The following is a 13,779-nucleotide window of genomic DNA, read 5'->3' on the forward strand; positions in this document are numbered from 1 at the left end:
CGCACACCCACACACACGCACACGCGCGCACACGCACACACACACACACACACACACATGCACACACACAATAATCAGTCATGACAATCAAACTTCAATGAAGTTTAACAAAGGACGTTAAGTGAAAAAACACGATATATTATTTAAACTCTGATGTATTTATTTATTGATCATGGTTGTACAGTATCTGTTGTACAGTAATTTATTAAAGCTGATTATAATTAAAAAAGAAAAATAGAATCATTCTACATTGATGAGAATAATTAATTTAGATCTGTTTTTTCAGTGTGACGGAAAAGAGCAAATACATCTGATGTAAATACAGACGAAGAGAAAAGACCAATCACAGTCCAGTATGCAAATATCACGATGACATCATCAGCGTCAGTAAACCAGTGCTGAATAATCAGTGGGCTGCACGACTTATATTGCGATATGACATTTTACATCGCTGCTGCAGAGACAAAAGTTCACTAAAGTGAAGCTAGTGCACATTACAATCTCAAAACACGTTCATGAGAATCAGCGTTTACTGTGAAGCGCTCTGAAAACGATCATGACTGATGATTTTGTATCATGATTTTGTAAGATCTATCACTATTTCAGCTCTTGTTTGAGCCCCATTTGTTTCTTTTAATGTTACACTCGCTTCCATTAATTTTTATCTTTATATCAACTCTGTGTAACCGGAGATATTTTCAGCTCTTTCACACAAACAGAAGTCAAAGCCTGAGCGTGTTTGGATGCACATGTACATACTCTGCTCCACTTCAGGCTTCAAGCGCTTGTTCTTGATGAGTATTTTGCGCTTGAGGTCGCTGGGCGATGGCAGCGGCTGCCCGGCTTCGATCTGAAACACAAGCACAGTCCTCCGTGAGCACAGAAACTCCTGCGTGGTGCCCGCAAACACCCATGAGAAAAGAGGAGATGCTTCACTGGACTACATTTTCCATGAAGGTCTGGATCTGTGTGCGGGGGAATAGATCACGTACTGGGAATCCCTCCAGCGGCTGCTTCAGCAACAGCTCTCCGAAGATCTCCTCGCAGTACTTGGCCATCTTATACTGCTGCGTTTTACTGCAACACACACACACACGCAGCTGTGAGCGCCGCCACAGACCAACACGAGGCTGAGAGCGTTTTACCTGCAGTGGTTCTCAAACGACAGAATGACAGGATATTCAGACGTTACAAACGCCGTGTCCTTTATGGCTTGAATTACATCCTGTTACACAAACAAGCAAACAAACAAACAAACAAACAAACAAACAAACAGACACAAGAAAAGCAGAATGTGTCAAATTACCAAAAACATCATGTATCACTGCAAAACCCTGCAATCGTGATATAGGTATTATTCCTGGAAATTCAAATAAAAATGGTTTATATATTAAATAAAGATGCCTGGAAATAAATACACAGAAGAAAGCTGCTTCAGATCACTTGATTAATTTCAAAAGATCAGATTATTCACATGAAATGAATGAATCAGTCAAAAAAACAGAAAAACAGATTCAGTTTAGACTCTGATTCTGAATGGATGAGACGCATGCAAATCAACAAAAAATTTCAAACAGCATTTGTCTCTTTTGCTACTTAAAACTAAGCGCATAAAGATCGTTGATGCATGTTCTGGGATCAGTGCGCAGCTGCAGTAGACGCAGTTTGATTTGCACTCACTTTGAACAAGATGTCGGTGCACATGGCCTTTCCATGAGTGATGATGGGCTCCTGATCCTCACCTTTACCGTCCCAGCAGTCCAGCTCCACGCACCTGACACACACACACACACACACACACACTCACACAGAGACACGCACAGACACAGACACACACAGACACAGACACAGTCACACACTCACACAGAGACACACTCACACAGAGACACACACACTCACAGAGACACGCAGACACAGACACACACAGACACAGACACACACAGACACAGACACACACAGACACAGACACAGACACAGACACAGACAGACACACACACACACTCACACAGAGACACACACACTCACAGAGACACGCACAGACACAGACACAGACACAGACACACAGAGACACACACAGACACACACCCACTAGCATTAAAGGGACGTCACGCTGAACACTGAACAGACGAGAGCAAACGTGAGCGAATGCAGCTTTCCATGCACGCTCTCTCGTGTCATGATTAATCACGGTAACGACAGTAAAGTGAGAAGCTGATGCAGGCAGATTGAGATTCAGACACAGGTGTGTCAGCGACAGGAGCGGACGCTAGTTACTTCTTTGCAGTGACGCTCAGGAGGCTGAGAGCATACCTGCATCCAGACAGCAGCACCTGTCGGTACATCTCCACCGAGGACTTCCCGCCGAACTGCCGGCCCGTCAGGTAGGTGTTGTGTGAGGAGCTGATCAAGTAATGAGCCAGCGGATGCTCCATCTCCTGACACAGATCCAGACGGTCCAGAAACACCGGCGCATTCTCGTCTGACATCAGGTAGCGGCAGAAGCCATCGCTGGACATGTGACCTGAAGACAAGATGATCAGGTGAGAGCGTGAAGCTCGTGCCGCTGATGCATCAGTTTATCATGAACTCGTTTCATCTACAGTTCCTGCAGTTTCCAGTCCAAAGCTACACTTTCTCAGACTCTGTAGATCAGGGTACATTTAAAACTTTTTGAGACCAAGTAAAGAAAATTCAAGGAATAAACCGAATTGAACCAAATACATCAATATGGTCATTAGATGTGAATGTCTTATATTAGCAACGCTTCAAAGTTTGAAAATACAAATTCCATCAGATCTCCATTACTCTGAATTCATTTAGACAAAAAATGTGAATCTCTAAACATCCTTAAATCAAGACACATTTACTTCAGAAGCAAGAACAAGATATAAAGTCTCGTTTTCAGTGTAATTAATATAAAATAAAGCAATAAGACCACAGATTCGGTTAAAATCATTTTTTTTGTATGTTGTAATAATTGGAATATTGTAACTACATGCTGTAGCTCATACAAATCCATTAAAACCAAACTCAGTCGAGTTATATGTGCAGCGTTTTATTAATGCTTGTATGATAAATGTATTTTTATAAATTTTCAATGTCATATTTTAGAATTTGGGCAATAATCTAGAAACACAAACATTTTTCCATACTCTGTTTCCTGCTTATCCTGACCTGGAAATGTCTTCAGATCCAGTGTTTCAGGAGCGCGTGCTGACGCCGCCTGACCACTAGAGGGCAGCAGATGATCAGCCATCGGTCCGGTAATTAAACACTCATCACACCCCCTCTATTTACCTTTCTTTTTCAAGTCGGCGTCTCTCTCGTACTTCTCAATGATCTGCATGACTCGTTTGGCTTCATAAAAGGGGAAGAGGATCTCGTTGAGTCGAGGGTCCCGCTGGTTCTACAGGGAAAACAAAGATCTGAAATGAGGAAGGATTCGTGCTCAGAGACGCATCTCAACGTCTTTATGAGCTCGTGAAACTACAGCCCTCGCAGAATCCACAGATGCATTTTTTACCCTTATGAGGGCAGATTTTTCCAAACCACATAAAACACAGCACATCCTCACTTCAAATAACTCGTATTGAAGCAAACGGAACGAGAACAGCATCTGATGTTAGATAACAGATGAGCATCAGGCCAGTTTACTCACATTCTGAGCTTCATTTCTGCCCTGCTAGAACATCACTAACTAGTTCACAAACAGTGCCGTGTCTGTGCGTTAAGAGAGTTTGTGTTCAGCAGACAAACAAGCGTGAGACTGGCTGCACAAGACGAGCAAATAAAGCCCAACAAACACAAGCACGACCCACGGCAACACGCTCGGATCCACATGCAGCGTGACCCACACGCGTGTGCCTGCAAACACATGAACACAAACACAGGAAGCCGACAGACATGCAGACACACACACACACAGTTAATGATGATAAAGAGCTTACTTCATTCAGAAAGCTGACTAACTGCTCTAAGGTTAAATAATCACTTTTGTCTCCGTTGCTGCAAAGAAATTGAGCAGAAAAGATTTGGTTTGGTTATAATAACATTAGAGAGAGAGAGAGAGAAAGTTAGACATCACAAAGCATCTGTACGACACCCGTCTGACGCTCTATAATCTGTTAGTCAAACACACGGGTTAATGTTGAACTGCTGAAGCCGTTAGGAGTCTGTCTCATAGTTAGTGCTCCAATGCTGGCTCTGAAGTACTAGTTAACCGCGAGGAGTGAACAGCAGCAGGTGTGATGTGGACGTACATCTTCTTGAAGAGCTCCTCGATGTCCGTGCGAGGGCAGATCTTCTGCGTCAGAGCGTAGAAGATGTCGAAGGTGAAGGCCGAATGCTCGATTTCATCATTCTGCAACACAAAACCAAATCAAGCAGGTTCAGCATGACACTTATTTAACTTCTGCAACGTGACAGGAACAGGATATTCAGCTAAAGTAGGACGAGATGTGGTTTGATCCGTGAGGGACTGATGGGACGATGGGACGCTGAACGAGGGTTTGCACAGAAATCCTGCTTTTAACCAGTCTTTGAGTCTCATTTTCCAGCTGAAAACCACGGAAAACTCAATCAATCATCTGTTTACAGTGAATCTGTCTCCAATAAAATAAGTAATTTTTTACTGCGCTGGCAGGGTATTAAAACTAAACAGTTTTTTCAATGGTTTTTAAATGTTTTAACTGGAAAATAAGTCAAAAAGTCTCATTGGTTCACATCTTGAAAAGCGACTCAATAACCTGGTTACACAGAACTACTAAAACTAAACTGAAAACTGAAAAAATAAAAGGTAATTCAACATGTCAATAAATCCTATAATTGTACATAAAACAACGAAACACTAAATACATAAAATACTAAAATATAGTACGAAATAAGTAATAAATAAAACAAATAAATATATAAAATAACACTTCTTTCATGGCACGATGACATGAGCTGAAAGTCAAAGACGTGTTTCTCTTTAAAAACACATGACTGATAATTCGCTCACAATAAGAGCAGGATCATGAATTAAGACTCTTTCTGATTTCCATAACAATATAAATGTGTAACAGTCTGACCTTCCCGCTGGGGAGACCGAGCTCCTTCAGCGCCTGGAAGATTCCCTTCTCTGTTTTACCCGAGCCGAACGTCCGTGTTATGCTGCACGAGACAAGACGAGATGATCAGATCAGATCGGTCGAAACATCAAAGAATAAAGAGAAGATCCAGAGGAATCAAACACTCACCATCGGACCGGGATTTTGCCGTTGACATTTGTTACGAAGGAGAGTCTCATCCAACTAGACAGAAAGACAGAGAAAGTTCAAGAAGACAAACATCTGATGGATCCTGCTGATTCTAGTCTGGTTAGAACAGATCTCCAACTGATCTCCAGCAGATCTCAAACAGATCTCTAACAGATCTCCAGCAGATCTCTAACTGATCTCCAGCAGATCTCTAACTGATCTTCAACAGATCTCCAACAGATCTCCAACAGATCTTGAAATGATCTCAAACTGATATGCAACTGATCTCTAACAGATTTCCAACTGATCTTCAACAGATCTCCAGCAGATCTCAAAATGATCTTGAAATGATCTCAAACTGATCTCTAACAGATTTCCAACATATCTCCAGCAGATCTCCAACTGATCTCAAACAGATCTTCAACAGATCTCTAACAGATCTCCAGCAGATCTCAAACTGATCTCTAACAGATCTCCAACTGATCTCCAACTGATCTCAAACAGATCTCCAGCAGATCTCGATTCAGGGTCTGTTTACCACTATAAACGTGCACACATAGATGTGAGTCATTCAGTAGTTTGAGCGTTGAGTCGTCTACTTACTGCTTCTTCAGACACGTCATTGGACACACGTTATTCGCCTTGAAGTTGTGAATCACTGATTTCAGGCCTTCCATCCATTTCTGCACAAAAACAAGCAATCATACATGAGAAGAGGTAAACACGTTTTGTAGTAGTTTACGATCAATGGTCAGACTGAGATTCATATTTTAATCATACAGGAGACACTTTGAATGATTCACGTCTGAAGAAGCTCACGAATCAGGGACAAATCTGACTATTAGATCAGCTACATTAACTATTATCTAGCATTAACTAACTTAAACACATGACGTGTCTGTAAATCTGTTAAGTTTTCAAACCTCAAATGACATAAACATAAAATGAAGCAGCTCATTTAAGACTCAGTTTGAGCTTGTTTGATGTGGATGAACAAAAATGACTCGTTTCACTCTGATTCAGTGTCTGATTCAATCACACAACAGAATATTACTGAATATGACAGAACATTTGGAAGAGTTAAGGTTGGTTGGCGATTCATGTGGTTTAATGAGAAACTCCTGAGGTTTGCAGTACTGATCTCTGCTGCTGCTCCATCAGCCGGTTTACACGCGTGCCGCACTGACCGGTCAAACGCGTCGCCGTGGTAACGCTCACCTTGGCCGTATCCGTGTTGTCCGTCACCATGTACATGAAGCTGAGGTTGACCAGGTCCGGCCCACTGCAGACGCAGATGATGCGACCGTCCAGATCCGCCTCGCTCTTCCCCGCCGCTTCCAGAGACGCCAGGATCTTCGGGTCCTTCAGGAACAAAAACACGCGACACGCAAACATCAACTCAACACGTTAGTACCGGTTCAGTTCATGCAGAAACACGGGATGACTTACAATAACCTTTATAACAGATCAACACGGTAAACTATAAGATGGACGTTGAAGCTGTTTGCGTGTTTACATTCCCAGACAGTCACGCTTGTGTCCGATTCATTTAAAGCCATAGTTCAGCCAAAAATGAAAATTCTGTCATCATTTATTCAAGTTCAATTCAAGTTTATTTGTATAGCACTTTTCACAATACAAATCGTTGCAAAGCAGCTTTACAGAAAATTATGTTTCTACAATATTTAGTGGTAGCTTATCAGTGGTGACTGTCAGTTAATGTACATATGGCGGAAATGTACGGAAAAATCAATTAAAGACATAATCAAACAGACGATGAACACTATTAACAGCAATTATTATATGATGCAATCACACTTATAGCAAAATTTGGTAGTTCTGTATGTTGTTTCAGGGCTGGTCAAGTTGTTATAAACCTGTATGAGTTTCTTTCTTCTGCTGAACACAAAGAAGATATTTTGAAGAATATTTTGAAGAAAGCCATTGACTTCTATAGTATGGAGAAAATATAATGGAAGTCAATGGGGACCACAAACTGTTTGGTACATTCTTCAAAATATCTTTAAAACATGAAAGAAACTCATACAGGTTTGGAACAACTTGAGTAAATTAAGACAGAATTGTCATTTTTGGACGAACTATCGCTTTAATGATGTTTAAGGAACATCAGCTCATGATGAACGATTCAACCCTGAACTGATCAGTGTGAGATTCAGCAGCGGAATAATTCAACTGAATAAAAATGACCCATATTTTCACACATCATTGGACAAAGTAGTTAACAAACATCCATCTGAATGTCTGTTTTTGTGCCAGCAGCACTGTGCTCACGGCTCGATTCCCAGAGAAACATATGAAGCGATAAACTGATCAGAGTAAACGTGTCTGCAGACGTGGCTGAACACACATCACCTCCTGCTTAACAAACAGCTGAAGCGGGTTACCATCAGGTCCTGTAAACATGAGCCGCCTCCACAAACACGTTCCTGCTGTGAACACCTGACCGCAGAAGACAAACACTGCAGCCACACACACACCAGTCAATATTTGACACAAACACTGAATGTGAAAGATAATCTCTGACTGTCAATAACACTCGAGAGCAGAAGTAAAGCAAACAGTAACGCCTCGACGGCTCTCTGTCCATCATCACGTGTCCCGTCAGCTCATGTGATGCGTCTAATGCACCTGCAGACAGAACGACTCGAAACTGTCTGAACGGTTTAATGCCTCATCTTCATCACAGTAACTGTAAATCTGACTAACAGTAACCTAACTAAACTCTTCAGCATGTGAGACTCTGTCAGCAGTGATCGATTCAAGTGTTTGTTTGGACGATTCATTTCAGTTCAAACAGGAGCATCTTTACCTTCGGCACGACTCCGGGACGGACGCTGTTGATCAGAGAACTTTCTAGAAGCTGACCTTCCTGCGAGAGAGACAAATACTGCGATTAGGACAGTTCAAAGCAGAATCACAGTTCATGATCGCTGACTGATGAGCCTGATTTCATTCATTTATAAAGGTGAATATGAATAATAATCAAGCCAAAGTTCTGCTGATGAGACGTTTTTCTTTCAGAAACAGAAACTGAATGTCAGTGACTGACTATACATAAAACACACACACACACACACTCACTCACACACACACACACACACACATCACACTGGCTCACGCTCACTCGCTCACTCTCACACTCACTCTCACTCTCACACTCACTCTCACTCTCACACTCACTCTCACCCTCACTCTCACCCTCACACACACACTCTCACACACACTCTCACACACTCACACTCTCACTCACACTGGCTCACGCTCACTCGCTCACTCTCACACTCACTCTCACTCTCACACTCACTCTCACTCTCACACTCACTCTCACCCTCACTCTCACCCTCACACACACACTCTCACACACACTCTCACACACTCACACTCTCACTCACACTGGCTCACGCTCACTCGCTCACTCTCACACTCACTCTCACTCTCACACTCACTCTCACTCTCACACTCACTCTCACCCTCACTCTCACCCTCACACACACACTCTCACACACTCACACTCTCACTCACTCTCACTCTCACACACACTCTCACTCTCACACTCTCACACACACTCTCACTCTCACACTCACACACACACACACACACTCTCACACACACACACACAGTGCTTTATAATATTTGAAAACACAGACACAATCATCAAACGTTGAACTGAATAAGAATTTCACACGGTTATAATTTAAGTTTTCAAACACATTCTATGATGACAGCGAAGGGAAGATCAGAGCCGTAAACGCTGAGATGTGTGTGATGTGCGTCTGCATCGGCTGCATCCATGAAAATAAATCACACCTTTCCGTCACTTTTCCACGTGAGAAAGAAGCCAAACTCGTCGACTTTGAAATGGCAGCTGGGCTCAAAGACGAAGGGATCCTGAAAAACACAGTGGAGGATGAACGGCGTTACTGACGACAGACACACACCGTTAAAACGGGAACATTTCCGAGAATGCACACGCTGACCGACATCACCTGCTCTTACTGCAGAATCAGGCCTCATGTGCGTCTGAAGAGTGTGACGTCTAAAAACAGATCTTAACACAGCAGGAGCCGCGTCTGAAGAAATATAACACACACCGGAGAGACGGAGACTCCGCTAGTGTTTACTAAAACTGATTTTCTTACAGAGTCTTACAGTCTGGAGTCGACACCAGCTGCTGAAAGTCAGTCTGCAGATTCAGAAAACATAATGTAGCATATTCCAGGTAACAAAATTAGGTCATAAAAATGTTATGGGAACATTGTTTTGAAATGTTTCTGAAAAGTTTTCTTGTCGAGATTATTTAAAGGTTACAAAAATATTTCTTGCAACGTTTACTAACTCTATTTTCACCCACATTTTAGAAGCCTGAGCATTTAAAGCGGCAAATGGCAAAACTCGTTGATAAAAAACACCGCTTTCATGCGTTGAGGTAGACGCTAGTACAGTTATCGTTATAGTCACTGTAGTTATGCTTCATCTGGAGTATGACAGCTGGTTTTAATCTGTAACCATTTACTGTGATGCAGTAAAACCTGATCAGATTTTAAAGTCAAGTTTATGTCAATATTTTGGCTTTCAGAATCACGATTCATCCATACAGTTAATTGACTCCTGATTCCTGACGCCACAGAATCGACTCTGATTGAGCAAAAACACATGAACGCGTCGTTCCCGAGTTTGGCAGTAAAAATCTTAAAGTCCACATAAAAGCGTCGTGATTTGAGCGAACACCCGCGGGCTCAGCTAATGAGTTCACTGTGAACGCCCTCCAACAATCGGACGGAGCCAAGATGGCCGCCAGCAGCACAGTTTCACCGTCTGTTGTTCTGTAGGATCTGGCTGAACCGTAACTGCTCTCCATGAGACTCCCTCTTATTCACAAACTAGTTCCTGTGCAATACATCTGCCGCATTAATCAAGACACTGCAGGGCCGTTCAGTTAACGAGAGCATGCGACGGCAAACAGATGAGCGATGAGTCGCACGAACAGCGGAGTTACCCAGAATCCCTCTGATGAGTTTCTGTGGATGTTTACGTGCAGCTTGCAGAGCCATTTCAGCTCCTGCAAGAGCCTGATTGAGTTACACAAGAGCAGGGAGTGTGTGTGTGTGTGTGAGAGAGAGAGAGAGAGATAGTGTGTGTGTATGTGCGTGTGTGTGTGTGTGTGTGTGTGTGTGTGTGTGTGTGTGTGTGTGTGTGTGTGTGTGTGTGTGTGTGTGTGTGTGTGAGCGTGTGTGTGTGTGTATTCAGTGGGGACCTAAATTGAGGTCCCCACTGGTAAACAAGCTAATAAATCACACAGAATGAAGTTTTTTGAAAATCTAAAAATGCAGAAAGTTTCCTGTGAGGGGTAGGTTTAGGGGTAGGGTTGGTGTAGGGCAATAGAAAATACGGTTTGTACAGTATAAAAACCATTACGCCTATGGAGAGTCCCCACAAGGATAGCAAACCAGACATGTGTGTGTGTGTGTGTGTGTGAGAGAGAGAGTGTGTGTGTGTGTGTGTGAGTGTGTGAGAGTGTGAGTGTGAGTGTGTTTACCTCATCGAATCGGTCAAACACAGCTCCTTCCTGCAGGAAGTCAGGAACGTGTTTCTGCCAGTTGAACTCGTATGATTTGGTCATGACTGCTCACAGACCTGAAACACACACACACACACACACACACACATGATGGAAACACAACCACATCTCTGTCTTTACAGATATTCAGACTTAATAAATTAATAATTCTCTAGTGACATGAACACATGTAGCAGCGGACAGCAGCTTCCTGCCAGACACTGAATGTTATAAATAAACCGCTGATATGCCACAGAGCTTATAAATATTCTATCAGCTCATTAATATTCACGAGATGTGCTGCATATTCAAACATATTAAACAGAAGCAGTTTGGAAATCATGATCATGACGTGATGTGCGTCAAATTGTGATTACAGTCTGATTACAGCAGAGGATGATGGGAAATATTAAGCGCAGCACAGCCGTAATTCATAAACTGGTTAAATAAATCGCATTTACTGGTGAGATTCATCGCTGCTCCTCATCAAAACGAACCGAAGAGTTTCAAACTAATGACATGTTCTGCATTGATGTTCATCTCACAGTCAAATAATGCAGCGAATAGTTGAACATCTCTAACTACTACTACTGACTACTAGTCAGGAACCCAAACTATTCTGGTTCAAGTTGATGCGGTCACCGATCAGCCGTGAAGCGCAGCACGTTCTAACACGCGAGTTAGTGGAGCAGCTGATGCGGAGATAATTATCCATCCCTGAAAGGCAGCGCAATCCCCTGTTACCGCCGGTTTAAAACGGCAGCGAGGGTAATTACCCAAAGGCCCCTGCTTCATAAGCACGCTCAAATTAATGAGTGACGCAGCCACAATGCAGAGGACATGCGGCGCAGGAGCTGCGGAAAACCTGGAAGATGATGACACCTGTCAATCAAACACATCAAAGATCAGATCATATCAGCTTCAACTTCAATCTAACTCATCATGTGTCTGAGTGTGTGTGTGTGAGTGAGTGAGTGTGTGTGTGTGTGTATGTGTGTACATACGTACAAGTATACACTTCAAAGAAAATGCTGTGCATCAAAACATGGTTAAATATTTGGTGAAATCTTACATTGAATAAATAACTTTAATATTCATCTTTCAGTTCATTTAATAATTTACTTTTTTATAAGTTTTTATATCAACTTACGGTTCCACTCCAGTGTGTTGTTATAGACATTTAAATTGTGTCTGTAATAACTTTTGTCATAACGTTTAATTAAATCAATTACACCGATCACATTAAAGAGCCACAAATACACATTCATTGATTGAATTTAGTAATAAAACTGACAGAATTTGAAAACCGAGACTGTTTCATATCAAAAGTAGCAAAGCTTTATAACAAACTTTAGGTGGGAGATTCATTACAAATAATGTTTAGTGAAGATTTATTCGTGCATCAACTGAAAACATTATAGACTAATAATAATAATAATTAATAATCATTCTGGCAACAGCTAAAACTGCGCATTAATGCCCGTCTGAACTGCTGCATCATTGGTTTTATCCCTTTTGATTAATGTTTGTCTGCATGTTCATTTCAGAGCTGATGGAGGTGAAAGAGGAACCTCAGTATCAGAGAAGCGGACATGAATCTTTAAATGGCTCACAGACGGTAAAGAGTTTGTCACGAAACAGAAGATCTAAATCCTCTCTCACCTGCCCTCAATGTGGAAAGAGTTTCACGCAAACGAGTCACCTCAAGGCTCACATAAGGACTCACACCGGAGAGAAGCCGTTCACCTGCCATCAGTGTGGAAAGAGCTTCACACAGAAAGGAAACCTTAAGGATCACGTACGGATTCACACCGGAGAGAAACCCTTCACGTGCCATCAGTGCGGGATGAGCTTCACCTATAAAAGAAGCCTGAGTGATCACATAGGCATTCACACCGGAGCGAGTCCGTTCACCTGCCCGCAGTGTGGGAACAGATTCACTCATAAAAGTGACCTGAAGAGACACGGAAGGATTCACACCGGAGAGCGGCCTCACACCTGTCACCGGTGTCCAAAGAGCTTCACTCGGAAAGAGCATCTGAAGACGCACACAAGGATCCACACCCAAGAAAACCCTTACATCTGCTCTCAGTGTGGAAGGACCTTCAAACATCTGAGTAACATAACAAGACATATGACAGTCCATACAGAGATAAAACTGCACCACTGATCACAGAAGGTCTCATTTCATCTAAAATCTAAATACAGCGAGTGCATTTTTTATTTTTTTATATATCACTAACTTTATTTTTAGAAATCATATCTAGCAGTCTGTGATTGAGAGAGAGACACAGGACAAGAGATTTTTATATACTAAACATCTTTTTGCATGTTATATTAAAATTTTAACATCGGATATCAGATGCTCGGATCGTGAGGAATCAATTGTCATTGATATTTTGACATAAGAGTTTAATGTATTCTAACAACAGAACATCCTTCTCACTGCAAAAAGCATTTAGTATTGTTCTGTCGATGTACTTTAATTTGCATATCCCATCATCAGTAGATTATTTTGTGTATACTGTAAATACTGTGTACAGTATGTATTATGTGTATACTGTGTTCAGTATTCTGTGTATTGTGTGTATTGTATGCAGCCTGACTGCACTGCGGTGTGGATAGTTCATGCACACACAGATTTTTACACACTGTAGCACAATACATTGATCTGATTTGATTACAGATCTGCCTGCTCTCTTATATATAAGAAACATATTTCAAATTGGCAAATGTGTATTTTATTTTGCCAATTCATTTTGTTATTTTGATAAGGTAAATGACATGATTTTGCTTCTGTATTGAATACAAAATGTGCTTAACACAATGACATAAATCAACAAGAAACTGACAAAGAGGGCACATAGCAGACACATCAGAACCCAATTAAATCCAGACTTACAAATGTGAGTGAGTGAGTGTGTGTGTGTGTGTGTGTGTGTGTGTGTGTGTGTGTGTGTGTGT

At 41.9% G+C, this 13,779-nt stretch overlaps 2 protein-coding genes across 11 annotated transcripts in view; one reads left to right on the top strand and one right to left on the bottom strand.

The window, feature by feature from the left end:
• Window positions 1-13,104, top strand: part of LOC107659824 (gastrula zinc finger protein XlCGF49.1-like) — a 15,893-nt gene extending 2,789 nt beyond the window's left edge. Inside the window, exon 3 of the mRNA XM_016448880.1 lies at window positions 12,363-13,104. Within this exon, the coding sequence (XP_016304366.1) occupies window positions 12,368-12,985 (618 nt within the window). The 5' untranslated portion in view covers window positions 12,363-12,367 and the 3' untranslated portion in view covers window positions 12,986-13,104. The remainder of the gene's footprint in view (window positions 1-12,362) is intronic.
• plcb4b (phospholipase C, beta 4b) overlaps window positions 1-13,779 on the bottom strand; it is a 43,929-nt gene that overhangs the window by 18,694 nt on the left and 11,456 nt on the right. For 8 of the 10 annotated variants that reach the window (XM_016448876.1, XM_016448871.1, XM_016448875.1 and 5 more), the window contains 15 exons: window positions 10,795-10,892; window positions 9,066-9,146; window positions 8,068-8,127; window positions 6,456-6,599; window positions 5,841-5,920; window positions 5,238-5,291; window positions 5,070-5,151; window positions 4,260-4,360; window positions 3,948-4,005; window positions 3,298-3,406; window positions 2,311-2,521; window positions 1,681-1,774; window positions 1,146-1,225; window positions 945-1,077; window positions 760-850 (listed from right to left, as the gene is read on the bottom strand). In XM_016448876.1, coding sequence (XP_016304362.1) covers window positions 760-850; window positions 945-1,077; window positions 1,146-1,225; window positions 1,681-1,774; window positions 2,311-2,521; window positions 3,298-3,406; window positions 3,948-4,005; window positions 4,260-4,360; window positions 5,070-5,151; window positions 5,238-5,291; window positions 5,841-5,920; window positions 6,456-6,599; window positions 8,068-8,127; window positions 9,066-9,146; window positions 10,795-10,878 — 1,462 coding nt within the window. In that variant the 5' untranslated portion in view covers window positions 10,879-10,892. Of the gene's footprint in view, window positions 1-759; window positions 851-944; window positions 1,078-1,145; window positions 1,226-1,680; window positions 1,775-2,310; window positions 2,522-3,297; window positions 3,407-3,947; window positions 4,006-4,259; window positions 4,361-5,069; window positions 5,152-5,237; window positions 5,292-5,840; window positions 5,921-6,455; window positions 6,600-8,067; window positions 8,128-9,065; window positions 9,147-10,794; window positions 10,893-13,779 lie in introns of those variants that run through there. The other 2 variants (XM_016448877.1, XM_016448879.1) reach the window with 2 other exon arrangements.

This window comes from Sinocyclocheilus anshuiensis, unplaced genomic scaffold (genome assembly GCF_001515605.1).
Source record: "Sinocyclocheilus anshuiensis isolate Anshui unplaced genomic scaffold, SAMN03320099.WGS_v1.1 scaffold519, whole genome shotgun sequence".
Taxonomy (NCBI): Eukaryota; Metazoa; Chordata; class Actinopteri; order Cypriniformes; family Cyprinidae; genus Sinocyclocheilus; species Sinocyclocheilus anshuiensis.